This window comes from Streptopelia decaocto (genome assembly GCF_964273445.1).
Source record: "Streptopelia decaocto genome assembly, chromosome: 13".
Lineage (NCBI taxonomy): Eukaryota > Metazoa > Chordata > Aves > Columbiformes > Columbidae > Streptopelia > Streptopelia decaocto.
Genome location: NC_138668.1, coordinates 4,491,777 through 4,517,095, shown reverse-complemented (window position 1 = coordinate 4,517,095; position 25,319 = coordinate 4,491,777). Strand labels below are relative to the sequence as shown.

Here is a 25,319-nt window from a genome sequence, read left to right as displayed (position 1 = left end):
AGTGCCAGGGGTGGGGAAACAGTTGGACTCAATGATCTTGAGGGTGTTTTCCAACCAAAATGATTCTGTGATTTTATGAATCAGCTCCTGTTTGGCCGATTTGGCCAGAGTGGTGCTGATGGATTTGGGCTTTTCCCTACTGGGCTGGAAAATGGGTGCCTCTGGTGTCCTGCTTCACGCCGGCAAGCGTGGGGAGATGTCAGGGAAGCTTCATTTCCCCAGTTTCCACTTGCCAAAGCTGGGGGTGCATTCCAGGTGTCTCTCCCCGTTGGCAAACGTCCTCGTGACAGCAGGCGGGTATGTGATTAAAGTAGGTCGCAGCCCACCCAGCCCTCCCCTGTGCTGGCCAGAGGGATGCTCCTCACCATGGCAATCGCTCCGCTCAGTACATAAAGCATTTCCAGGTACCGGTACAAAGCGCGGCTTTAACTCATGCCCTCTTGGGTGCCAAGCTGGGCCCCTGCCTTGTCGTGCAGCCAGAAATAAATGCTGTAACAAACGTGACTCAGAGGCACATGGCGAAAGGGACTGGTTTAATGACAAACCGGCTGCATGACTTGCCCCCCCCAGCAAGGGAGGTGGCCAGCGCCTTGTCCTCCCCCTGCCAGGGAGGTGGTGAAGCTCCCCCGGCACTGAGGAACAGCCGCAGATGCCAGAATAATTGACAGCTCCGTGCTGCTTGTCATGGCCCAGCATCATAAATGTTTAAAAGGTTTATTTACCAATTCTGAAAACTCCAGTGCGCATCATGTTTAATGCAAATAGAGAGTGTGTTTAGGAAGATATAAAGCATTACTAGAGGGAAAGGCAGTCCATTATCTCCGTGCAAACACCTCGCTCTCTAGCTGTAAGCCAAACAGCAGGGGACCGAGCAAGACATGCTGATGAGGATGATGAATGCAGGCGTATCCGACCGTGAAAAGGAAGGATGGGATCATCTGGAGCAGGGGAGGCGGCTTTGCCAAAGCAAACGGCGTCACGTGCTGGTTGCAAAACCTCCAAGGCTGATTCGCAGTTGGCCAGTTCATGCTCTCGAAGCCACCTTTGCTCTTCTCCTGCTCCAAGTCAGGTCACTAGCATGGGACAGCAGAGCCTCGAGGATGTAAGGTGGTGTGAATCCAGCTCATCCGGAGCGAGCAGCAGCATCCGAGCGCCCAGCTCTGGCTGTACCTCTTTCTGCTCTGCCATCTCTTTGCTGCGATCCAGACGAGGAGCAGCCTGGTGCTGCTCTCCCAGACCTGTCTCCCCGGCGATCACCAGCGTTTTTTGATCTCTGTGAAATCCCACCCCAGTGCTGGTTCCCTGTGGAAGGGTCCTGGCCAGATGCAGAGTCAAACCCCCATTGCTGTGAAAAAGGCGTTTGCATCTTCCTCTGTGGGAGCAGATTGCTCCAGAGCATCCCCAGGGATGTCCCGTTCTGCACGGAGAGCGCGGCCAGGCCAGGGTGAGCACATCCCCGCAGAGGGATTTTCTTTCCTCCCAAACCCAGGCAGTGCTGCCAGCAGGAATGCGCATTTGGGCTTCCTTATAGGGGAGACTTGTGTCATTTAAAAATAAACACCAGGGAAAAGATGCAAAGGGTTGTGCAGCTGCTTTACCTGGCAGCCAGGGCTGTGTGTTCACATCAGGAATGATTTTAAGTTAAACCAATGTGAGCCTGGTGTGCTGGGTGCTGGAGGGTGATCAGCCCTGGGGACATGTGTCCTTACATCACCCAGGGCCAGGCTGTCCTTCCTCTGTCTGCATTCAGCTCCCTGGAAAAGGGAATTTCCCTGTAATTTCCAGCGTGGAAATTCTGAGTTAAATGATCAAGTGTAAATCACCAAGACGCTGTGTTCACTCGCAAGCACATTACATTTTTTCTGTGTTTTGTTTCCTTGCTCCAGTCCAAAGTGAAGATTAAATGTCTTTCTCCAGGGTCCTAAAAACTCCCTGACGGTAGAAAATTTAGTAGGAAGGAGCTCCAAGGAAAACAAAAAATATCATCCTGGACTTTGCTTGGTGCGTGTAACTTGTCATTTGGTCTTTGAGTCTTCCAAAGGTGCGTTTCCAGCTGCTTGTCCATCAGCCAGGCAGGCAGGATTGTCCATCTCAGCCTCCATTTGGGCAACAGAATAAATCCAGGGATTTGCAGGGCTTGGGGAAGGTGGATATTGAGGAAAAAATAACTGTTCCAAGCCCTGTAGGTAACGTCATGGAAGCATTTTCCAGCCCAGGAGCCCAGGCAGGAGCAGCGGTGGCCGGAGGCGCGGTAGAGCTGCTATTACACTTGAATTTCAGCCTCCGTGGTGCTCATTAAAAAAAGACTCAATGTTTCCTACCTCATGTGTCAGCAACATGTGGAGAATCGCAGTGTGCAGCTCTGTGGGTCTGTTATCTCCTCTTGCTATTATTAATGGGCGTTTTTTTAATGACGGCGTTGTCTCCTTTGTAGGCAGACGCTTGTGCCAGAGCTCTGCGAGATGCTGAGCCTGCCAAGCCCTGCTCTGGGCGAAGGGCAGGGGGCTGAGGGGAGGGTCACAATTGTTCCACTCACAAACGAGTATTTGGAAGGTCAGACCTGAAATGCCTGAACAGCCTGGAGCTGAGAAGCTGCGCTCGCACTTGAAAATGTGTGTTTCTCTAGTATTTTCCTTTCGCCGTTCCCGTCCTCCCCCTGACTGTTTGGCTGCAGCCGTGAATCACTCCTGGGCACGTGGCTAACGCGTGAAGGCTGCAAAATATTGTGATGGGGAGGAACGGGGGTGGGAGCACGAGAGAACCCAGCCGATTGTTCCCAACCCTGTGCCGAGGCAGCGCAGCCTCCGGCGTTTGCATGGGTGTCTTCGCCAGAGCTTGCGGTCGTGATGAAACATCAGGTTTGGAGCGCAAGGCAAAGCTTTTCGAGGGTGATAAAATACTGACCCGGGTTGCCCAGAGAGGTGGTGGATGCCCCATCCCTGGAGACATCCCAGGCCAGGCTGGACGGGGCTCTGAGCAACCTGAGCTGGTGAAGATGTCCCTGCTCATGGCAGGGGTGGCACTGGGGGAAGCTGGGAAGGTCCCTTCAACCCAAACTATTCTATGGTTCTTTTAATATTGCAGTTCAGTGGGCTTGATATTTTCAGGATTGAGCAAGGGCTGCAAATAGAAATAGCTGCCCCAGGTCAAACCCTGGCTGCTCACAAGGCTTTGGCTCCTTGTTTCTCCCTTGAGTAACATCCAGGTGGAAGAAGAGACCTGATGAAGGGTCCTCCTCAGCAGCATCCCCTCCCAAAGCTCCGTGTCTCACAGGTGGGTGATATTAGTAATTAGACATCAATTAATGGCCCTTGTTGTCTCTCTGACAGCTTCACAGAAGCCATGAAGAGCCAACCGAAGCTGGAGGGCTTGGATTGCCACTGGGCCTATTACTCAGGCTTGGCCATCTTGGCTGTAGGGACCTTGTTTGTCATTTCCAGCTTCTTAGCACTGGGATTCACCGGGACATTCCTAGGTAAGCACTAAAAATTCAACAGATTAACCAGAGAGTGCATTTAATCCTTGCAGGGGTCTTTTGCTAGGGCAGAATCTGTAAGAATTTCCTCGTCCTTGTCTTCAGAGCTGTTAGATTTGGTCTTGTCTTTATGACACCAAAGCGTGATAAATCTAACCATGTCATTACAGAGAAGATCGTGCAGTGAGTCCCATCACCTTCAGTGTCAAGCCTGAAATTTTAGAAAGCAGCTGATAGTCTGACAGTCCAAATGCCTCCCAGAAAGGGACCCCCAAGCACAGACCCCGTGGGCACGTTGGCACCGGCACACTGGGTGTGAGGGGTCCAGCAGCCTTGTTCTGAGCCCCCACCCGCTCCACGCATGTGTGGAGACAGGATCTTGTTTGTTCTTCCCTCTGCAATAAACCTGACGTTCGTTGACAGATTCTTTAATCTGCCGTTTTATGGCAGAAGGCATTTTGCGCTGCGTCTGCTTTCACATTTAGAGAGTAACTCTATTAGCATTGTTGACTTTAAAAACATGCCAGTATGTGTGGAATTCATAAAAATAAAATAGAGACAGGAACAATAAATATCTAAGGAAAGGGGCAGCTCCCGCTGGCTGAAATAATCACAGCCTAGGCTTTGACACCGCATTTAGGCTGTGCTTTTGCAAGTGCTTTACAAACCAAATTCAATTAGCTCCTGCAGAGTCGTCAGGAAGAAGAGAGGGAGGTAATAAGCCTTCCTGGTTTCAAGTGGAGTTGCAAAGAAATGTGTTGAGTTGGCCAAGATCCTGCTGCCAGAAATAGAGCTCAGCACTCCTGAATGTGCGCCCTCATCCTGCGTCTGTGCAGCCCTGCTCCTGTCCCTGTGTCACACCCCTGTCCGCCAGCATCCTCCAAAATCACCCCCAGGAGCAATGCTGTGCCTGTGGAGATGTGTCCAGGGAGGCCGGGCACAGGAGTTACCCACCAAACAGAGCTGCTTGAATGCTCCTGAAGTTCAGCCAGGGCTGGGGCTGTTGATGTAAAGCCTGATTCATCCAACCAGGAGGATCCACTGGACCTGAACCGCTTGGGAAAAGCAAACGAGTGAGTCAGGTTCAGCAGAAGCGGCAAGGGTGGCCCTGTCCCCCTCCGCTTTGCGTGGCCAATGGCTCCTACATTCCCTGGGGCTGGAAAGAGGCAGACGTCAGTGATGCATATCGGGCGCTTCTGCTCTATCCTCTCTGCTGGTGGAGGTTCTCCTGGCCACCAGCATGCCGGGTTGAGCCTGCATGGCTCCCAGCCATGCATGACGCTGCCGGAGCGAGGCCAGCTCTCCCTGTTAGCCAGGGCATGGCAGGCAGAGGGCAGAGCCGCAACAGGGTGCGCAGATGCCACGACCACATGCTGGTGCAGCCGGGCTGGCTCAGGCCCTCTGTGCCCAGCTGGAGCCCTGCAGAGCTGTGGGCTGAGGGTGGTTCTCAGCTCCACACAAGCCCCCATGAGTCCAAGTCAGCAAACTCTTAATGTTCTTCATCATGGTTTCTTACCCAGCCGTGGGGAAGACAAGGAGTTTGCAGGTCTCTGAGGATCTCGCATGGGATGTTCTCTTGCTCAGTTCTCACCAGGGAGACCTTATTGTAGTCTTTCAGTACTTAAAAGGGACCTATAAGAAAGATGGGAACAGACTTTTCAGCAGGGCCTATTGTGATAGAACAAGGGGTGATGGTTTTAAACTAAAGGAGGGAGATTCAGGACAGACATGAGGAAGAAATTTTTGCCTCTGAGGGCGGTGAGAGCCTGGCCCAGGTTGGCCAGAGAGGTGGTGGATGAACCATCCCTGGAGACATCCCAGGCCAGGCTGGACGGGGCTCTGAGCAACCTGAGCTGGTGAAGATGTCCCTGCTCTTGGCAGTGGTGGCACTGGGGGAGCTGGGAAGGTCCCTTCAACACAAACTATTAGGTGATTCTATGGTACTTCCAACATCCTCCTGCCCACAGGGTTTTGGTGATGCAGGAGGATCTGGGTCTCCCAGCAGCGACAGCAATTCAGGCTGCGGGTAGCAAGGGGCTGCACTGCTTTGATAAGAAGGGGGTTATATCATCATCCACCTTCTTCTCATAGTCAATATCTGAGCTCGAGATAAGTTTTGACAGAGTCTCTGTCACCCAAGCACTTCAAAAGCTTATTGGAACAGCGTTTGGCCCTTCCCTTTTGGGTTTTCCTACAGCAATGAGGGCTGAAGCAGGCAAGGCACAGACACTGCTCTGGGGCTGTGCGTTCAGTTTCTCTTTAACAGCACATTTAAGCTTCGGAGCGGCTGCAGGGCAGTTTATCTCTGAAATGTGGGCTAAGCGGTGCAGTGGGAGCCGTGTGAGTCACCCTGCTGTGACAAACCTTTCTGTGACACCCAGCAGCACCCACGGGGTGGGATGCAGCCACCCCCCCTGCAGAACGGTCCTCCCGGTGCCCCGTCCCCATGCCATCACGGGGATTTCAGCACTGTCCACCTCTCCATTTGCCCTCTTTCCCAACAAATGTAGTAACGAGGGTTTGGCTTCCCGCAGGCCGAGGGCACCAAGAGGCAGCTCTGCCTGTCTGAGCCCATCTGTCTCAACCCCAGCGCAGTTCCTCCCAGCGCTGATCAAGATTTCAAGTAAATCTGACTTGACCGGAGTCTGTCACTGGGCTGTGGTGACACTGGCGGCTCCTTGGTGGTGCCTCAGCTCAGTTCGGGTTCCAGGGAACGTGGGGGTCCCTGCAGAATGCATCAAGTGGCTTTTTGCTGCCGTGATCCGAAGTGTCGACCCTGCGCGGTGAGATGGTCACACTGACCTCCAGCAAAAAATAATAACACAGAGGAGATGCCAAAATCCCTCAGCCTGACAAGGAGCAGATTCCTGTTCTGAGGGCAGAGTGGAGGCTCAGGAGATGCTCAGGCTGATGCTGTGCAAACCGATGCACAGTCCTGAAGAGGAAAATGTTGCAGATCTCCGGTGGTCACGTTCACTTAACTGTGTGGGTTTAGAGGCAGGGTTTACATCGGAAAAGCTCATGTGTTTTGCTTGCAGGGTCCCACAGGTGCTCAGAAGCCCCCACCAGCCCCACGAACCCAGGGCTTTGTGCAAAGAACCTTCTCGGTGCTGGCGCCAGTCGGGGAGCAAGGTGTTCAGCCCAAAGGCGAGGGCGGGCAGGGTATAATGAAGCGTTTTGACACATATAAAAGCACAGCTATGGGCTGTGGCAGGGGGTGATGTGTTCTTTCTGCCAGAACAATCTCAGAGATGCATTGCCAAGTAACTGTGAGAACATATAGTATGAATACCAGGCAATTATCTCACTTAGTGGCCTGTAGTTAAAGCCCAAAAGCATTGTCTAATTGGGCAGGCGCTGTTTATCCTTAGAAATAAATGTTTTTGCACCATATGAGGTCAAAGAAATTACACTACAATCCAGGTAATAATAATAACCTTGAATAGTTTGCACTCCTGTTATGCCTTTTATATGGATTTCCAAGCACTTTCTCACCATACATTAATCCTCACCACCCTCCGCGCTATAAGAAAGACTGATTTTATGATCGGTGCACAATAGCACCGGGAGGGACGGAGGAGATTTGGCCAAGGTCAGCGCACGGGCTGGCAGCAGAGCTGGGAACGTGACCCAGGGCTGCGGCAGCTCTTGGAGCTGCTCCTCGCTGACTGATGCTGCGTGTTATACAGTGAACACGGGGCAAAATCCTCGCTGGGCTTGGTGGTCTCGCTTGTAAAGACCAACAGAAATCAGAGCTTGGCATTCCAGCCCTTTTTTCCCCAAAAAATGTTGCTTGCAAGCTGCACAACATCTCCTCTCTTGTCATTTCCAGGCTCCTTTCAGGAGGGTGGAAGGATTATCCTGAGGCAGATAGGGAACTGGTTGGATGCTGACAGCTCTGAAAGCTTTCCTCAGTACAGATGACAATCACCTATTATCATCATCACCATCATGCCGATAATTGAGTGTTTTGTAGGCAGAGGTGCTATTTTCTAAAATTCTGAGAAATTCGCTGAACTATGAGATGAGGGTGACACTGAATGAGGGCATTTGGTGGTGGTGGTCGTGATTGTAACATCTCGAACCACCGTTACACCGCGCTAGGCTTGTTTCCCCATTAAATGGTTTTGATCCTCTGCATTTGCTTCCCCATCAAGCAGCATCAGATGGGCAGTTTTCAAATGAGAAAGCCAGAATCAGCCAGTTGGGACCTGGAGAGCTGCTTCCTGATGAGAGACGTGGCCGCCGCAGCATTATGGCAATGTATAAATAAACCTTTCTCGTCGACAAAGAGCCATTCCCGGAAAGGCCGATAGACACAGAGTAAACAGCCTATTTCTATTTCTCAGCTTGGAGATCGGCAGCAAAATCCCTCGTTCACCTTCACTCTGCATCCCTGGCAGGGATGTTCCATGGCACGGGGAGGGTATCGGCGTCTCAAAGCCCCCTGGGACTCCCACCTTCGTGGAGCCTGATGAGAAACCCTCTTGTTTGCTCCGCAGGTGATTACTTCGGCATTCTGATGGAGGCCAAAGTGACCAGCTTCCCCTTCAGCATCCTGGATAACCCCATGTACTGGGGCAGCACAGCCGTCTACCTGGGCTGGGCCCTCATGTGAGTACGTGCCCCTGCAAACCCCCCATCGCAGGGCAAGCGTGGAGTCTGGGCTTGGTGCTCGGTGACAGCAATCGTTGAGAAAAAATGACAGGGAAAGTGGAACATGCCCCGTTTTCTCGCTTCCTGGCTTATTTTTGTGCGCGCAAAATCTTCTGCTGTCATAAAAGACTTGTGGCATTAATTGTAGAAAAATAAATAGCGGTCAAATGCTGGGAAGAGCATCAGCAAATGCTCTGCGGCTGAGTGAGGTCCTTGGCAGGCTCTGCACGTGGAAAAATCAACAGCCGGGGCCGAATTCATGCGGGGTGTCACTCGGCAGGGGCAGGCCGCTGGTACCGGGGATCAGTGTGACCCTGTAATTACCTCTGGAAAAAGCAAAACAAGCCAACACACCCTTTCCCCCACTGCACTGTGATAACACTTCTGAAACCCTCCTCATTTGATACAACACAGCTTAATAGCCTGCTTGGGAGGAAATGAATAGGCTGTAATTTAGCAGCAAATGAGCAATATACTCTATTCGGTGTAACAAGTTTGATGTGGTTTTCATTTAATACCACATTTTATTTATTTGCCCAGGAGAAAAAAACACCCTGGCTGTTACATCGGGAGCCCGCAGAGCGTTGCGGGCCGTTATCACTGGGTTATTTTGCAGTTTCTCCCAAGTGTGACCACCTCCCTTCTCCTTGCGGTGAATAAAATAAAGTGCTTTGCCACTTTCTGGTCACCTTTTCAGCCGCGTGGGCAGCATTTTCTGGCCCCTGGTAATAAGTAAAGCTGATGGTTTCTCTCCTGTCTCCACTGAGCTTTGCTGATGTTCGCTCTTAGCTTGAAATCGCCCCTGGCAGTGTGGGGCAGGATGAGTTCACCCCATATCACACCGTGGCCAGAGAGCAACTGGCACCGTCACCCCGTCAACAGCAGAAAACAAGGAATTTGACCAGGAGATTTTTATATTTTTCTCAATATGAGCATTGAACTATTTCCTAGAAGCTTTGCGGAACCTGCTGAACCCTCCTGAGCTATTTCTGTTGCAGAAATCTCTTCTTCACCCCAGCAAGAGATGAGCCTCACACCGGGGTGCATGTTGCTCCATTGGCCGCCACAATCCTTGGGCAAAAGCAGCTTGAAGGGGCTCGAGACAGCAGTCTGATTGCCTCCTTTTCCTCATTAAAAGGCTGCCACCATAAAGGGCAGTGAGGCGTGACGAATAATTGCTGTTAACAAATTGCTGGAGCTGTGCAAAGTGGCACCAGGACGCCGCCCGCCTGCCCTGGGGAAGCTCTGCACAACCCTTCACATGGTGGTTTTGACTCTTTCTCTTCCCTGGGATCTCAGCTGGGCTTGCCGAGGTTTTGGGGGGGTCCCAGGTCTCTCCTGAGGTCCCAGGGCTTTCAGAAGATGTCGGGTTTCTGCCCTCGGAGGCCAAAGCTGATGTCTCAGTTCCACGGCAGTGGGAGGGATGCTGGAGGAATATGTCTGCATTTGGACAGACCTAAAACGTAGAGCATATTTTCCCTCCCTTGGTGATGTATCATGCTCCATATCATGGCATCGGAGCCCAAAGGACTGATTCATTTTAATTTGTGAGGGTACGTACCGCAGAACGTCAGCGAGCCTGGCAGCACACCAGCAGCCTTGCCTTCTGATCCATCCAACCTCCAAAGCATCGCACAGGGGGAGAGCTGCCTCAGGTACCGCGGGTATCCCCTACCCAACTAACAGCGGCCAAATAAATGTGTTGCTGGAGAAGACACCTGCACCGTTCGCCATGAAAACAGGAGCTCCAGGAGGAAAGGGCCAAGCAGGTGTCCCACGTCCAACCCCCGGGACCGGTGGGGAAGGATGAGAGCCCACACCATCGCTCTTGCAGACAACCCACAGCCACGGGGAGCCGCAGCAAAGGATGGATGGGCTTCCTACCCAGAAAAAGTCCTACCAAGATCACGAAACCTTCCTGGCTGACTCTGTCGACCCTGCTACGGCACAAGCCGTTGCCCAATAAGTAGGTTGAGCTCATAAGAGAGAAACAACTCACCCCAAAGCTTCTCATTTCTCCTGAAAGACAAATGGAGCATTAGCTGTTTGGGGACAGCTTTGTGTATCTTTGGTAGGAAAGTGTTTTAACTCATGGCAACAGGCTGTGTAAATCAGAGCTGGAGCCGCAGCCAAATGATGCAATTAGAGGTCTTGCTGTCAACAAACAATCATGCAAATTTGTTCTCTCTGATAGGAATCAAGGAGGAGACATGACTAAGCATGTAATAGCAGGGGGCTGGGAAAGGAGGAAGTTGCCTGATGCTTCCTAATGAGGGAAGAACTTATTGCACAATGGAAACAGTGTAGAGGTGAAGATTTGAGTGCGTCTCTCCAGGAACCGATGTGGCCAGGCAGTACCTGACGGTGGGTCCAGGACCAGGTTTAGGTAGTTGAGTCTCTCATCTGAAGGCAACTTCTCCTTCCAGAACCAGTCCCATTGCACAAGCCTTGCAGGATGTTTATCCTCACCAAGGACTGGCTAAGTACTTTTTTTTTTTGCTGACAGCCAGATCTTTTCCCCCTCAGAGCTGAGCTGCCACCAGCAATCAAAGGCAATCAGCAGCATCCTAATTAAGGGCAACACTTGCAGCCATTGTAGGATGCAGAAAGGGTGTTTTTGGGGGGCAGGTGCCTGCAGTGAGCCAGACACAGGTGTGCCAGGCAGCACTCGAGCATCTCTGCCGTAAGGACAGTGCGGTGAGGCGGGTGGCATCGGTCCCCATGCTGTGCCTGGTGACCCCTCACTGAAGGACACAGTTCAGCTGGGCCTTGGGACCTGACAGGGCATGTTCCTCAAACATCTTGAAATGGGTTTAAATGTGAACCAAGCCCCCAGCACCATTCACAGGGCAGGCATGGATCTTTCCATTCCTTTCCATCCCCAGCCCTGTGATGGCTCAGGCGCCGTTTTGATGTATATGGTCCGTACGTTGCTCTGTCTTCTGGGTGTCTCCTGCGCCCTGGGTGGCCAGTCTTTCCGTGCACATCAGGCATTTATTTCCCCTATAGCGCTGGCTGGGAGCCACAGCCCTGCGTAAGCAGCTGCTCAGCGATTAAACAGCTCTATAATCTCAGGACTTAGCAGCAAAGCAGAAGCTCTCTTAGCAGAGATGTGCGGGGATCAGACTTAAAAGAAATCACCGAAGTAGGCTGGGGAAGAGTCTTTGCCAAGTAACATCTGCCTAAGACAGTTAATGTTAAAGGACAAAGAAAAAACCCCACCACCCTTTTGTTCGCTTCTGTTTAATGAGCAAGAGAGAGCTCTCCTGGAGCCCAGCACCTTATTTCACTTTCTAAACCAGGTCTTGCATAAGCCCCTGTACTTACCTTTTCCTTCTCTTTCAAAACAGGCACGCAAGCCCAGCTGGCCTTTTGCTGACAGCTGTAGTGGCAATTTCCTACACAGTCGCAATGCTGTATGAGGGGTGAGTAGCTCTGCAAAACTGGAGAGTTTCTAATTATTTTTACCAGCTTTTAACTCCTGAGGTTTCGGGGAACTGCAGAAGTAGAGATGTTTTTTCCAATTAATTCAGCAGGGAAGGAGGAAAACGGAGGATTGTTTTTCGATTGTTTTGATAATGGGCAGATTCCTCTCTGAAACTATTTGCTGAGTTCCAGGAACATTTATGCATTTGTTTATTTTTATCAAAATGAGGTAGTTTTTTTCTTTTGGGTGCCCGATTCTGTTTGTACATGAACAATAAGGAAGGCACGGAAAGGACTTATTGTGTCATTTGAAGAGACTCTGCAAGCAAAACTTGCATTTTGTAGTTCCTTGGATGGGCTTCTCTGATACTTTACACCACAATAGCCTGGCAGCCCAGGATGGAGCAGCCCAGAATTATTCCCAGAAGCCGTGGTTGTACTTGAGCAGCGGAAGGTCCTTTGTCTTTGCAAGGGAGGAGGAGATGCAAAGAGAGCCAGGGTGGGTCTGTGTGCGCTGAGCATCATCCCACTCAGCACCAGGATGGTCCCGGCTGGGAGCAGCTTGGTCCAGAGAAACCAAGGCCAGGGTTAAATGGCAGAGTTTTTGGGACCAAAGGAGAGCACACAGTAATCTTGATTTTAATTCTTCCCCCTCTTCTTTTGCCCCTCTCTTGCGTCTCTCCCCACATTCCCATCGTCTCAATCACAGGCCTTTCACAGAGGAAATCTATCGGCAGAAACAGAAGGGAGTGAAGAACAAGTAGTAACAGGTATGTTTGCCGATGGGCATTTCAGCGGGAGGGGATGCTTTGCTAGGCTCCCCCACCCACAAGCGCGTTAGATGGGGATGGGGGCACCACCCACCCGGACCCCCCTGGCTCCTCCAGCGCCTCTCCTGCACTTCTCAAAGGATTTGAGCTCCAAAACTCCGCAAAAACCCAGGCGGGAAGGCTTTACACAGCAGCGGTTGTGTCCGCCTCTTGGCACCCGACCAGCAGCCCCTAAATCATTTTGATTATATATTTGAGAGTCAGTGCAAGGGAAAATTGCTGGGGAGCTTCGAGGCTCCAGGCTCAGTCTAAATCAGGCAGAAAAAAGCAGCTGTTGGCCATGGCAGGTGCTCCAGCGAGCGGCAGAGATGGTGCGGGAGGGCACGAGGGCTCGACCACCCCAGCGGGAAATCAAGCATCGCTGCTCCGGGCTGCTCCATGCCTGAGCCAGGAACATTCTGCACAGGGGCTTGTACCAGTTCACCCCAGAAACACAGCCTGGGCTTGATTTTTGGGGCCAAAACTTTCTGCAAAAGCAGAATTTCCTGCCCAGGCTTCTTTCCTGGGGTTAAATGTCCCCCTGGAAGCCCCCGGTGTGTCTCTCCACTGGCAGATGGAGAGGCTGGACAAGCACACGGTGCTGCTGGGGTTTTGGCAACCCAGCAGCCTCTGCCCCAGCAGATACTGGAGCACCAGTGGGGCCCGTAACAGCCTCTTCTCCATCTTTTACCAAGCAGCGTCTCGGATACCTCGGCACAGCGTGTCTCTCCGGTCCCCACGCTGACCAATTTGCCCGTTTTCCTACTGAGATATATCCTACTAATTAGCCCAGCAACCCCTAATGAGCCAACTGAGCACCCTGCAGTACTGGAAGCGATCAGAGGAACAAGCCTGAGCATGGTGGCACCTCCTCGCCACAGCCCGCCGGAGCTGGAGGTTCCTGTCCCCAGGTCCCTGTCCCCATTGTGGGGTCCCTGCGGCTGCTGCCACCATCGCCTTGATGCTCTCCTGGGAGCTGCACAGCGCAGGACCTACCGGCCTCATCTCCTGCACTGATTATTGGAGATCTGCAGGGGAAAAGGCAACTCATCTCCGGCCCTGGACTGGAGGGAAAGCAGAATAATGATGGAGACACCGGTGCCTTTGGTGAGCGAGGTCTGAGCGTGGGGAAGCGCCGCCCCGGCTGGTCCTGGGGATCATCCGAAGATGCTGCTGAGGAACCACGGGAAGCAAACAGAGAGTGCTCGGGAACCCCTGGGGCGTTCAGACGCAACCGGGGAAAGAAGAGGGGAAACTGCTGCAAACTTGGCAAAAAAACCTGCTGCAAACCCTGCAACACAACAAGTCTTTTCTGGAAGAGAGAACCTCCCCTTCCAGAGCTGTGGTTTCCCATTTGCAACTCCACACTATTGGCAAAGGCTGCAAAAAAGGTGGCTGAAAAGCACATAAATGTGAACATACGACCTAAGCCACCACCCAAGGGGGACAGAGGGATGGCAGCCATCCCGTGGGGAAACCCCAGCGTGGAGAAGACCAAAGGGAAGAGTCAGTCCCCATGCACACCCTGTAGATATCTCAGCCCTGGCCATGTTGGTGTCCTGGCCCCTTCCACACCCCCCCAGCCTCTCCTTGTCCCCGGGGACCACCTGAGGGTCCTGCCCTCCTGCCCCACCACCCAGTGCCTTCCAGCTGTTTGTCACTGCCACGCGGGGCCGGTGGGTGTTGGGGACAGGGCTGTTTCTGTCCCTCCGTCCCCGCCACCAGCCTCGGCCAGTCCCAAAGAGCCCAGGGCTGGATCCTGCCCTGGACGGGAAGATCCCAGGGGTGACGCTCCAGACTCACACTCACTGTTTACGCATTCCCAGAACAGTTTGAGAAATAAGCTGTAAATGACCAAAAAAATAGCAGCGTAAAGGCCCCGGCAGCGGCGCTGGTGAAGGGAACCGCGCTGCTGCTGGTTCCCGGTGCCACGTCTCAGCATCGCATTGTCCCCTCCGTCCCCCCGTTTTTCTCAGTGTCACCTCCACAAAACAGTCCTAAATTTCCTTTTGCTTTTGCATGTTGTTAATTCACCCCTCGGGCATTGCTCAGCAGGAATTAAAAGCGTTGGTTTCTTTTCAGTCCTGTCTCCGTCTCCTTCCACCAGGCTCACGGACGCCATGTTCGTGTTTCACCGCTCCAGAACCTTTACCTGCGGATTTATTTTTAATTGCCATCTCAACGACCTTCCTCTTAAAGATTTGGACATAGTATTTTATTTTTAGATAAGTTTCCACATCCCCTTCACAGTTAATGTTTATAGACAGAGGCTAAAACAGCCCAGTACCCATAGCAACCAGCAAGGAGCGGATACATTGCATTATTCAGACCTTTTATGTCAGAGTTGCCAGTCCTGGCTCAAAGTCTCTGATGCAAATAAATTCTGATTTGTCGATAGGTGAAATCAGTATTTACCGAAGAGACACATGCTTGTTCGGGAAGGATAACTCTTAACGAGAATGCAGCGAGGGCTGTATTTGTGCTAATTCCCAGTCTGGGGACCATATAAGACCTTTTTTTACCGCTGCCACGAGGCCGGGGACACCACAGTTGTACCATTCCCACCCAGCCAGCATCAGCCCCCCAAAATGAGTGTCTGTCACCATAGACCCCAGCGACAGCTGCTTCCCCTCCTGTGCCCACAGCATCCCAATTGGTATTGGCTTCCCGGACTCCTTCCCCATTTATCTGCCATCCCAAACCTGATGCTTCCCAGCTCCATCTCGCCTTTTAATCGCACAGGGTTTTTTCTGGGGCCATCCAGTATATATCCCCGTTTTTAGCAGCTCTTCTCGCAGCAGCCGCAGTGGATTAATGTGTCGCTGCGTTTGCAGAGCTGGTTCTGGCTGCCGTGGAGCTGGAGTTTGACGTTTCAGAGGCATCTGCTCTGTTCGCGCAGCAAAGCCGAGGAGCCGGAAGGGGATGTTCCTGCCCACCTTTCTCTCTTTGGGGGGGCTTGTCCCTGGCCGGGGCCATTCCCAGCAGTGCCGTGCTGCTCACCGGAGCTGCAGGGAGGAAAACATAGAGAAACCATTATTTGTATTGTTTTATAGTATTTTACCAAGGAAGGATTAGCGGACTTTCCCTCGTCATAAGGAAAAAGTACCTATTTCTCTAAAAATGCCTAATATTTCTAAGAATTTGAGGTTACAGAGGGTGGGGATGAAACCTTCAGGCTGAGCATGAAGCATTGGTGGTGTCAGAGCTATTTCAGCCCCTGGCTGCGGCCGGGCCGTGTCCTGCACCAATGCAGGGATGGACCCTACAGTCCCAGGCTCAGGACATGAGATTCCTTCTGCTTCCAAAGGGGAAACCTGAACCATCAGAGCCCCACGACCAGCCGATTGCAGCCCCAGTGCTGGACACGAGGGTGGTGAGAGCCTGGCCCAGGTTGGCCAGAGAGGTGGTGGATGAACCATCCCTGGAGACATCCCAGGCCAGGCTGGACGGGGTCTGAGCAACCTGAGCTGGTGAAGATGTCCCTGCTCATGGCAGGGGGGGCACTGGGGGAGCTGGGAAGGTCCCTTCAACCCAGACTATTCTATGATTCTACCAAGTGTAAGAGTCGGTCACCGAATGGACCGTGACACCGAGTGAGGTCCCTGCATCCCTCCAGCTCTCAGGGCTGTGCTGAGCACCAAGCGAGGTCCCTGGAAATGTGGTCACAGGTCTGTTTTCAGAACTTCATGGCTCCAAAAGCTGGTGTGGGGCTTGCTGGGCCCATCTGAGCTTGGCAGGGGGGTTGTTTGTAGTCTTGGGAAATGCCGCACACGAGGCCCTGTGCAGATAACGCCTCCCTTGATGTTCAGGACATTTCTCCAGAGCAAATACCGGGAAAGGAGAAACTAGTTAAAGCTCAACTCCTGCCTGGCAGGGACAGCCGGGTCACCGAGTCCATCGCACGGTACCATGTTGGGTCACCCCGTCCCACCGCGCAGCCCCCGCAGCGCCTCTGCCCATCCTCACGTTCCAGACGGGTTTTCTCCGCATGGCCGCTTGTATAGCTCCCCTGTGAAACCTCATGTGGCATTTTTTTGGGGGTGGGGAGATCCCCTGTACAAACCCAAAGGTCCCCAGCCACGGGCATGTGATGCGGTGCCAGCTCTGTGCTCATGGGATGCTGCATCCAGGGACACTCTGGGAGATGGAAGCTGCGTCCTGAGGTCCTCTCCCTGAAGATAACCTGATGGTGGGGACATCCGGAACCAGGGACACGTCCCCGAAGGCCCTGCCCCGCTTTGTGACCAGCAGTAACCCCGCTTTCGTGTTTGCTTTTGCCCAGCGACGCTGCGCTGCCCGCGCTGGGGAGGAACAGCCACCAGCCTTGATGTGGCAAACAAACACAGTGAGCCAGGAACGGAGAATAAACACAGGGTGCAATCGAGCAGCACGTGTCCCATTGGCAGAGTAACGGAGGAGTCACAATTCCCCTCGGGGCTCCTGCCAGGCCCCGTTTGCTGACTCTGCGCTTTGGCTGTTTGGGAGGATGGAGGGACACATGGGCTCAGAGCGCTGGTGGGGACTCCCGCACCCATCCCAGTGCCAAGGCTGAACCTCCCCACGGCCGCTCGGTGGCCAGGGGAGAGAGGCTGGTGTGTCAGCCATTGGGATTTGATGCAAAAGTAAAGATGAGCTTTGAGCACAGGCAGTACAGGGGCTTTGAGGGGCAGCTTGGGCACTGACTGTTTTATTGGGGATCCCATAGTTGTAGAATCATAGAATCATTTTGGTTGGAAAAGACCCTCAAGATCATCAAGTCCAACTGTTAACCCACCCCTGGCACTGCCCCATGTCCCTGAGAACCTCATCTCTGTCTCTTCACCCGTCCAGGGATGGTGACTCCAGCACTGCCCTGGGCAGCCTGTTCCAATGCCCCACAGCCCTTTGGGGAAGAAATTGTTCCCCAGATCCAACCTCAACCTCCCCTTGTGCAACTTCTAATCCAGAGAAGGCAGACAAGGGACACAACATAACTTACCTTTATAGAATAAACCGGTCTCCTCTATCCCTGCTGCACAGGGAAAGCAGTCTGGGCTTTAGATGCTCGCAAAGAAATGCAATGGGAAGAACACCCATTGGGAAGCTATTTCCAGGTGGGAAACCACCAGTCATGGGTGCCCAGGGGATGCTGCAGAATGACCCCCAGCACCAGGAGAGCAGCAGCACCCCCGTCCCCCTGCCCTTCATCACCCCTGCCAGGAGCAGACACCTCCAGCCCCAGCCCAGCCCGCCCCAGCGGCCGTTACGCACGGAGCTCCCGCCATGCGCCAGAGGACAAGTTAAGGGGCTGTTTTCTTTCATTCGCTCACTAAAAGCTGCTCCGGGACAGCCTGGCGAGTCGGCCGTGCTGCGCTGCATCCTCCTTGGATCTTATTGCAAAAAATAAAATCGGAGGAATGTGCTGCTTTTTCCATGTCGCGTTTTCTTCAGAGAGGAACTGCTTACAGAGCACGGCTCCTTCCCGTGTCAGAACCCCTGGCGGGAGGCAGAGCCCCCGGGAAGGAGATGTCGGGGCCGGGCTCTGCCTGCAGTTCTGCTTTGCAGCTGCACCAGGGCTGAGCAGCTGCGGGAGCCTTGAGGGTTCTTGATTTGGGCACCGGCACCGAGTGGGCTCAGCTCAACCCCCCCGGCCCCAACTCCTCTGCTGCCGGCCCCAAACCCTGCGCTGGCCTCAGCCCCCGCTGCACCCCACAGACAAAGCAGTGGGGACAGATAGAACCATAGGATCATTTTGGTTGGAAAAGACCCTCAAGGTCATCGAGTCCAACCATTAACCCACCCCTGGCACTGCCCCATGTCCTGAGAACCTCATCTCCGCCTGTCCAACCCCTCCAGGGATGGTGACGCCGCCACTGCCCTGGGCAGCCTGTTCCAGTGCCCAACAGCCCTTTGGGGAAGAAATTGTTCCCCAGATCCAACCTCAACCTCCCCTGGCACAACTTGAGGCCGTTTCCTCTGGTCCTGGCGCTTGTTCCTGGGGAGCAGAGCCCGACCCCCCCTGGCTCCAAGCTCCTTTCAGGCAGTTCAGAGATCAGAAGGTCTCCCCTCAGCTCCTGTTCTCCAGCCGAACCCCCCAGGTCCCTCAGCCGCTCCCTTGACCGGGTCTGCAGGACCCAGACACAAAACACCTGTGGAGTCCCAGCCCTCAGCTCCAGCTGTACATCCCTCCACCAGCTCCAGCCTGGCTGGCTCCTGCCTCCTCTTGAGCTTTTATTTCTGTCCTATAACCCCAGCAGCTGTCACTATTTCCATGGGAACCCTCATGAAACCTGTAGCACAGCGTCCACAGGGGTCACCAAGCCTCCCTGTCCCCCGTGCCCTATATTCCAAGCCCAGTCACAGCCCCTCTCCAGTTACACGTGACATTTCTCTCTAATCCAAGGGAGGCTGCCACTCTTTGAAAGGGAGCAGAAGGTGCCAGAGTTTGGGGACGCATCCAGGACACGCGAACACCTTTGTCTATGCCGTATGCTGGTGGGATGCTGCTGTGACCGAGTGAACCGCAGGCAAGAGATGGGATGGAAACTGGGAGCAGGGGATTCCTGGGTGCCCCTGGCTGTGGGAACCCCAGTTCTGCTCTGTAAGGAGCTCTCAACCCAGATGTGCCACGATGAGTTAATGTCACCTCAGTGCACTTGTGGAGGTGTTTCCATAGTGGGAGAGCTGGGCACCATCCCCAGGGTGGCTGGGCAGCGAAGCCGAGCCCCATGTGGAGCGGTGCCACAAAACTGTGACTTTATCGCAGCAAACACACACCAAAGATGGGAAAAGGGGAGCAGATGCAGAAAATCCAGGGACCACAGCATGGCACGATCAGGCTCTGGGAGCTGCGTCGCACCAGGATGGCATCTCCAGGCGAGTTCTTGTCACCCCTTGCCTGGACGACTCAAGGAATTGGGGATTTGAGATGTATCTCAGGCTTTCAGATTCTCTGTTAATCAAATCCCAAATGCCAAAAGGAGTCAAGAGACATGAAAAGTGTTGCTAAAGTAGTAGGGGGTGGGGGAAGGAAACAAATAAACCCACCTCCTCGGTCCCCAGCGATGGAGCAGCCCGCTTCTGCATCATATCTCATCTGGGAAAAATTATATGTTGTGAATTACGTGCTTCTTTTGAAAAGCCTTAAAGGAGATTTAATAAAATGAGACAAGCTAATAATATAGGGAATGAATAGCAACCCTGGATACTGCATCTTGATTTAATCAGATGCTTTTCCCCAGGGGACGAGCAAGAGCTATAGCTAAAGCCTCCCTTCCCTACCCAGCTTCTCCCTCTTCCTCCAGCCCCTCTCTCCTCCTCCCATCTCGGGGAAGCAGCCAGGGCAGGATTTGGGGTCCCACAAGACCCCACTGTGTGTGCCCACGGGAAAGGCACAAACAGCTGTTCCAATGTTGGCTTTTCCACCTGCAGGACTCAGCCGGGAGCCGAGGCCACCTCGACCCCAGGGTGATGATATTTCCCAGTTCTGCAGCGTGCTCAGAAATCAAAGTCGTGCTCTGATGTAATTGTTCTTTCCTGAGTATCCCCACCTCGCCTGTCCCGGGCAGCACGATGCTCGCTCCTGCCTCCTGGTACATTTTGCTTCCTACATTTTTGCAGAGGCTCGTTTGCGAGCTCCGTTTTGCTGCCTGCACAGTTCGTCCAAGCTGGACCCTGGGGAGCCGCATGTTCTGGCGCTGGGATGTTTATGTGACTTTCGTGGAATTTCCTTTCCTCAGCTACTCGCTCACGGCCGCCAGGTGGGTTTTGGTCGTTGGCAGGTGGCTGGTAAACCCGGGAGGGTGCAAAGAGGGAGAGAAACAGCAAGAAACTGGGGATTGATCTGTGCTGAAGATATTCGATTCCATTAAAGGTGTTTTGTGCACAGCAGCCTGCCTGAGGCTCTTGCTGTACTGAGCAGCTGCATGAAAGACCCTGTAACCTCCAAAACCAAGCGAGGAGCAAAACACCCCCCAAAAGGCAGGGTCAGACAGTACCGAGGCAGTACAGCAGCCGGGGGGTGAAATGCTGTTTGTCCTGCCCCTGCTTAAGGCTCGGGCTATTTGCAGTCAGGTCAGAAATAGGTGGTGATTTTTAACAGAGTCATAACCGTGGGAAGGCTTTGCCTCGCAGCGAAGCGGATCCTTTATCATCAATCACCGGCAGCCGGTTCCTTTCAAACATGCTCTGCTTCCAGCGGGAGATGAGTTTCTAGATGATCTTGGGGAGACTCATCCGAACGCCTCGTAACGTCCCCCGAGGCTCCGCGTGGCTCTGCCGGGCTCTCGGACAGCACGGGCAGAGCCCACGTCCTCTCCTCAGGAGCTCCCGCAGCCACTGGGGTCCCTGCCCTTGCTTCTGGGGTGTCCCCGGCGGGGTGGTCCCATCACACCCACACCCCTGAGCTGAGCCCACAGGGTCCCAGCAGCACCCACCTCATGGTGTGCGCTGCCTTTGCTGTCGCCAACGAGCCTTTTGGAGGGAGCAAATGGATTTTCTGTTGCTGAAGCCTGCTAACCTAAGAGCAGGCTTCAAGCAGGCTATTTTTGCCTGTTCCTGGCACTATTAATAGTTGTACAGTTAACAATAAAACCAATCGAGAGGTTCGATTTGTCTGTCCCCCAGAGGTCTGCACTTCCTATTCCCCCTGTTGTTTTCCATCAACCGCTTCAATTAAATGATCTTTTTGTTATTTTGGGGGGGTAATACATTTGTGCTTTGTAACCAGCTATTAAACCTCTTCGCTGTCTCGCACACAGATCAATAAACACGGGAAACTGTTCCACTTTGTCTCCCCAAAGTGTCCTTGTGCCTCTGCTGCCAGGGATGGGCTGTTCAAACCGCTGCTCCCTCTCACCCCACAGACAACCCCAGTTCCTCCAGAAGCCTTCAGACAGCGTTTAAGTTAACGTCCAAGTGTGAGACCACACTCGGGGGAGATAAAAACCTCATCAACACCCATTTCTCAAGCGGATGAAATCCACCGTGCCCCACAAATGCGTGTGTTCTAGCTGTCCCCGAGGTCCCTCTCGGTGTTGTAGATGACGCTTCTGCAATCCTGAACCTTATTTAAGCATTACCTTTTGCTAAGATTTTATTTCCTAAGAGATGCTCATGGGTTTTTCGATTCAAACTCATCATCCTGATGAGCTTTCCCTGGGTCTCGCCTTTTACCCATTGATGGAAAGATCAGGCACCTGATCCGAAGCAGCACCAGGGAACCCACCTGCAGGTGCATGCCCCGTGTAGTCATTACCACTGAAAACAATTAATCCTATTGGCAACTGCTAACCTAAAGATATGTAAATCCTTTCAGTTTTAGGTCAGTTTGCTCCTCACAAAGAGTGACTTGCAAAACACCCAGTTTTGTAGAACTACAAAGTAGTTTGTACTCGCAATACTACAGACTCTACTGACCTTGCAGCTTTAGACATTTTGAACCCTGCACATTAGCTGGGTCTTAACACACATCTCGAGACTGTTGGATAAAGTGTCCTTTAGCTGAATGTTGCTCGTTATATGCTAAAATGATTATGTAACAAATATGCAAATATGCAAAATTGGCTCTTCAGGACTGACCTGAGTAGCGATAAGGTTTTGGGTGTTAATTTCTGGCGCGCTAGCTTTTTTCCAGCATCCAGGCCAGTGCAACTCGGTAATAAACAATATCTCGTCTCCGGGTGTTAAAATGTGGCTGAGCTGCGCACCGGGTGACAGGGCCCGGGTTTGGGGACAGGGCGCGGGTTTGGGGACAGGGCGCGGGTTTGGGGACAGGGCCCGTGCCGGCCGTGCCCTCACCTGCCCCCTAGCGGGGAAGTCGGTGCTGCAGCGGCACCGCTTCGGGGCCGGATCGGGCCCGGGCCCGGGATCGCGGTTAACGGGACCGCAGCGCTGCCGACCCCTCCTCCAAGGCTGCGGTGTCCGGTGGGACGGAGGTTTCTCCCCGCTCCCGTGCGCTGCCCCGCGTACCGGAGCACGCACAGGGTGTTTTCTCCGGTCTTTCTGCCGGGCAGCTGCCCGCACACCCGCGGCTGCACCGGGAGTAAGTGTAAAACGGAGCAAGACAAAGCGGGGAGCGGGATGGGACCCCGCCCGGTTCCCCCCGCCCCGAGTCGCTGCGCCCGGCAAAGGGGTCCTGGTCGGGGCGACCCCACCGCGGAGCCCCGGGAGCTCCGAAGCGGCTGCGAGGCTTCGGGAGCCCGCACCGGGCTGCGAACGGGACGGGTTCAAAGCACCGAGTTCCCAGGGTGAGCTGCAAAGGGGTGGGCTTGCAAACGGGACCGGGAGCCCGGACCGGGCTGCGAAGCACCGGGAGTGCAAACCGGGCTGCAAATGGGACCGGGCTGCGCAGCACCGGGAGCTCAGTCGGGTCTGCAAAGGGTCCGGCTGGCAGAGCACCGGCAGTGCGAACCGGGCTGCAAATGGGACTAGGCTGCCAAGCACCGGGAACCCCAACCGGGCTGCAAACGGGACCGGACGGTGCAGCACCAGGATCCCCAACAAGGCTACGAACGGGACCGGGCTGTGCAGCACCGAGAGCCCCAAGCGGGCTGCAAAGAGTCCGGCTGGCGGAGCGGCGGGGGAGCGGACCGGGCGCTGACTCAGCCGCCGCCGCCCCGGGCCGTGACGCGCCGAGGGGCGGTCGCTGCCTCCTCCATATAACGCGGCGGCAGCGGCGGCCGTGCAGAGCTCACACCGGCCTTTCCTGCGAGGGGAGCGGGGCTGAGCAGCCGGGCTGATATCGCCTTCCTTCTCTTCTTCTTCCTCCTCTTTCCTCTCGGCACAAGCTGCCCCTTCGCCGGCTTCAATGAAACTGGCAGCGATGATCAAGAAGATGTGTCCCAGCGAGGCTGAGCTGAGCATCCCTGCCAAGAACTGCTACCGCATGGTCATCCTGGGCTCCTCCAAGGTGGGCAAGACGGCCATTGTCTCGCGGTTCCTCACCGGCCGCTTTGAGGAGCAATACACGCCCACCATCGAGGACTTCCACCGCAAGTTCTACAGCATCCGCGGTGAAGTCTACCAGCTCGACATCCTGGACACGTCGGGCAACCACCCCTTCCCAGCCATGCGTCGCCTCTCCATCCTCACAGGTACTTGGCTGGGGAGCACCAGGAGGAAGGGGGTGGTCTCTTGTCATATTTCAGGTGGTTTTGTCCAGTTTGGGGATGTTTCTTCAGTGCCACGAGGTAGGGAGGTGGGATTTTGTGTGTGCATGGGGTGAGCAACTTTGCTCCTTGCATGGGGTGGATGAGAGGATGCAGGACACAGGTGCTGCCCTGTCCATCCCTCTTTAAGTGCCTCTATGGCTTAAATAGCAGGTCTCAGTGTGTCCCCGTCCCTGCAACCATCTCACGTTCCCTCTTTGTCCCCAGGAGACGTGTTCATCCTCGTGTTCAGCTTGGACAACCGGGACTCCTTTGAGGAGGTGCAGCGCCTGAAACAGCAGATCCTGGAGACCAAGTCGTGCCTGAAGAACAAAACCAAGGAGAACATAGAAGTGCCCCTGGTCATCTGCGGCAACAAAGGCGACCGGGACTTTTACCGGGAGGTGCAGCCCCAGGAGATAGAGCAACTGGTGGGAGGGGACCCCAAAAAATGTGCCTACTTTGAGATCTCAGCCAAGAAGAACAGCAGCCTAGACCAGATGTTTCAGGCTCTCTTTGCCATGGCCAAGCTGCCCAGCGAGATGAGCCCCGACCTGCACCGCAAGGTCTCGGTCCAGTACTGCGACATCCTGCACAAGAAGGCTCTGAAAGGCAAAAAGCTGCTGAAAGAGGGGGGCCGGGGCAGCACGGAGGAGGCGTACGGCATCGTGGCCCCCTTCGCCCGGCGACCCAGCGTCCACAGCGACCTCATGTACATCCGAGAGAAAGCCATCGGCGGCGGGCACAGCAAGGAGAAGGACCGCTGCGTGATCAGCTAGGAGCCCCGCTCGCCCCGCAACGGGAAGGAAGGAAGGAAAGGCGGGAGAGGGGGAAAGATGCTCATTTCCAAATTGACTTTGGGCAGGCAGGAGGGTGGGCAGGTGCCCACCCCGGGGTCGCCGCTTCCCCAGCATCCCTCCTCCCAAGGGATCATTTCCATCGGCTCCCTCCCCAGGGGTGCATTTTTGGGAGCGAGGGATGTGGAAGGGGAGGCTTTGGAGGGCAGGAGGGGGGTGTCACTGGGACCAGCCTCCTCCGGGCAGAGAGACAGGGAAAGGATGAGCTGCTGGGCAGCCAGGTGGGAGGATGAGTGCGGAGGGCACAGACCTTGGCGTTTCTTTCCCTCCCAAACCACCCAGCCTCGGGCAGAGCCTTCAGGAGGGAGGGCAGAGACCTGACACCACCTGCCTGGGGCTTTGGGCTTGTTTTTTTTGTTGTGTTTTGCCGTTTTTTAACTTGAGAAACTGTGCACAGACTCTGGCTCGGTGTCGTGTGTTCGTCTGTGTCTGCAAACCACGCGCAGAAGACACTTGTAAGCTGTTGCAAAGACATTGCAGAGTTACAGCCCCGATGGACCAAAAAACTGATTCTTGTTTACATTTGTCTTGTCTGATTTGCAAGATTTGGGGAGGGTGGGGGGAGTGGGAAGGGTTTTTAAAATAATAATAATAATAGGCACTTTATGTAGGTATTGTTTGTCATTGACATGAACAAAAAATCTTCAAGTGTTTCTACCATGGGTGAAACTTGATGTTTTATTTTTTCTACAAAACAATAAAATCTTTTTAAAACAACACCTGTGGGTTTGCCTTTGCTTCCTCACCCTGCCCCGCAACAAAACAAGATCATGCTGAACAGAGACCCGAGCCCAGCTGTGAGGTGCTAAAAACTGCTCTCCACTCATTCCCTTTATTACCCCATTTTCTCCGACTCCCAGTGCAAAGGTTCCCGGCTCTGCAAGCAGCTGATTTCTTGCCACAGGGGTTACGAGGGGCCACGCACAGTTTCTCAAGCGAGTCACTGAGCCAAGACTCTTTCCTCACTTTA

General features: G+C 53.9%; 2 protein-coding genes across 8 annotated transcripts in view; both read left to right on the top strand.

Moving 5' to 3' along the window:
• Positions 1–14,776, top strand: part of PEMT (phosphatidylethanolamine N-methyltransferase) — a 42,674-nt gene extending 27,898 nt beyond the window's left edge. For 4 of the 6 annotated variants that reach the window (XM_082064845.1, XM_082064844.1, XM_082064840.1 and 1 more), the window contains 5 exons: positions 3,330–3,475; positions 7,978–8,089; positions 11,482–11,556; positions 12,267–12,327; positions 13,065–14,447. In XM_082064845.1, coding sequence (XP_081920971.1) covers positions 3,330–3,475; positions 7,978–8,089; positions 11,482–11,556; positions 12,267–12,321 — 388 coding nt within the window. In that variant the 3' untranslated portion in view covers positions 12,322–12,327; positions 13,065–14,447. Of the gene's footprint in view, positions 1–3,329; positions 3,476–7,977; positions 8,090–11,481; positions 11,557–12,266; positions 12,328–13,061; positions 14,448–14,473 lie in introns of those variants that run through there. The other 2 variants (XM_082064842.1, XM_082064841.1) reach the window with 2 other exon arrangements.
• An 8,268-nt stretch (positions 14,777–23,044) lies between these two features.
• On the top strand, positions 23,045–25,029 carry RASD1 (ras related dexamethasone induced 1). Of its 2 annotated transcripts, none has more exons than XM_082064117.1 (2): positions 23,045–23,438; positions 23,721–25,029. In XM_082064117.1, the coding sequence occupies exons 1-2, from the start codon at positions 23,153–23,155 to the stop codon at positions 24,269–24,271; spliced, it is 837 nt and encodes a 278-aa protein (XP_081920243.1). In that variant the 5' UTR covers positions 23,045–23,152; the 3' UTR covers positions 24,272–25,029. The 2 variants fall into 2 exon arrangements, with proteins under 2 accessions (XP_081920243.1, XP_081920244.1); XM_082064118.1 differs by having other exon boundaries at positions 23,795–24,093.
• The last annotated feature ends 290 nt before the right edge of the window (positions 25,030–25,319 follow it).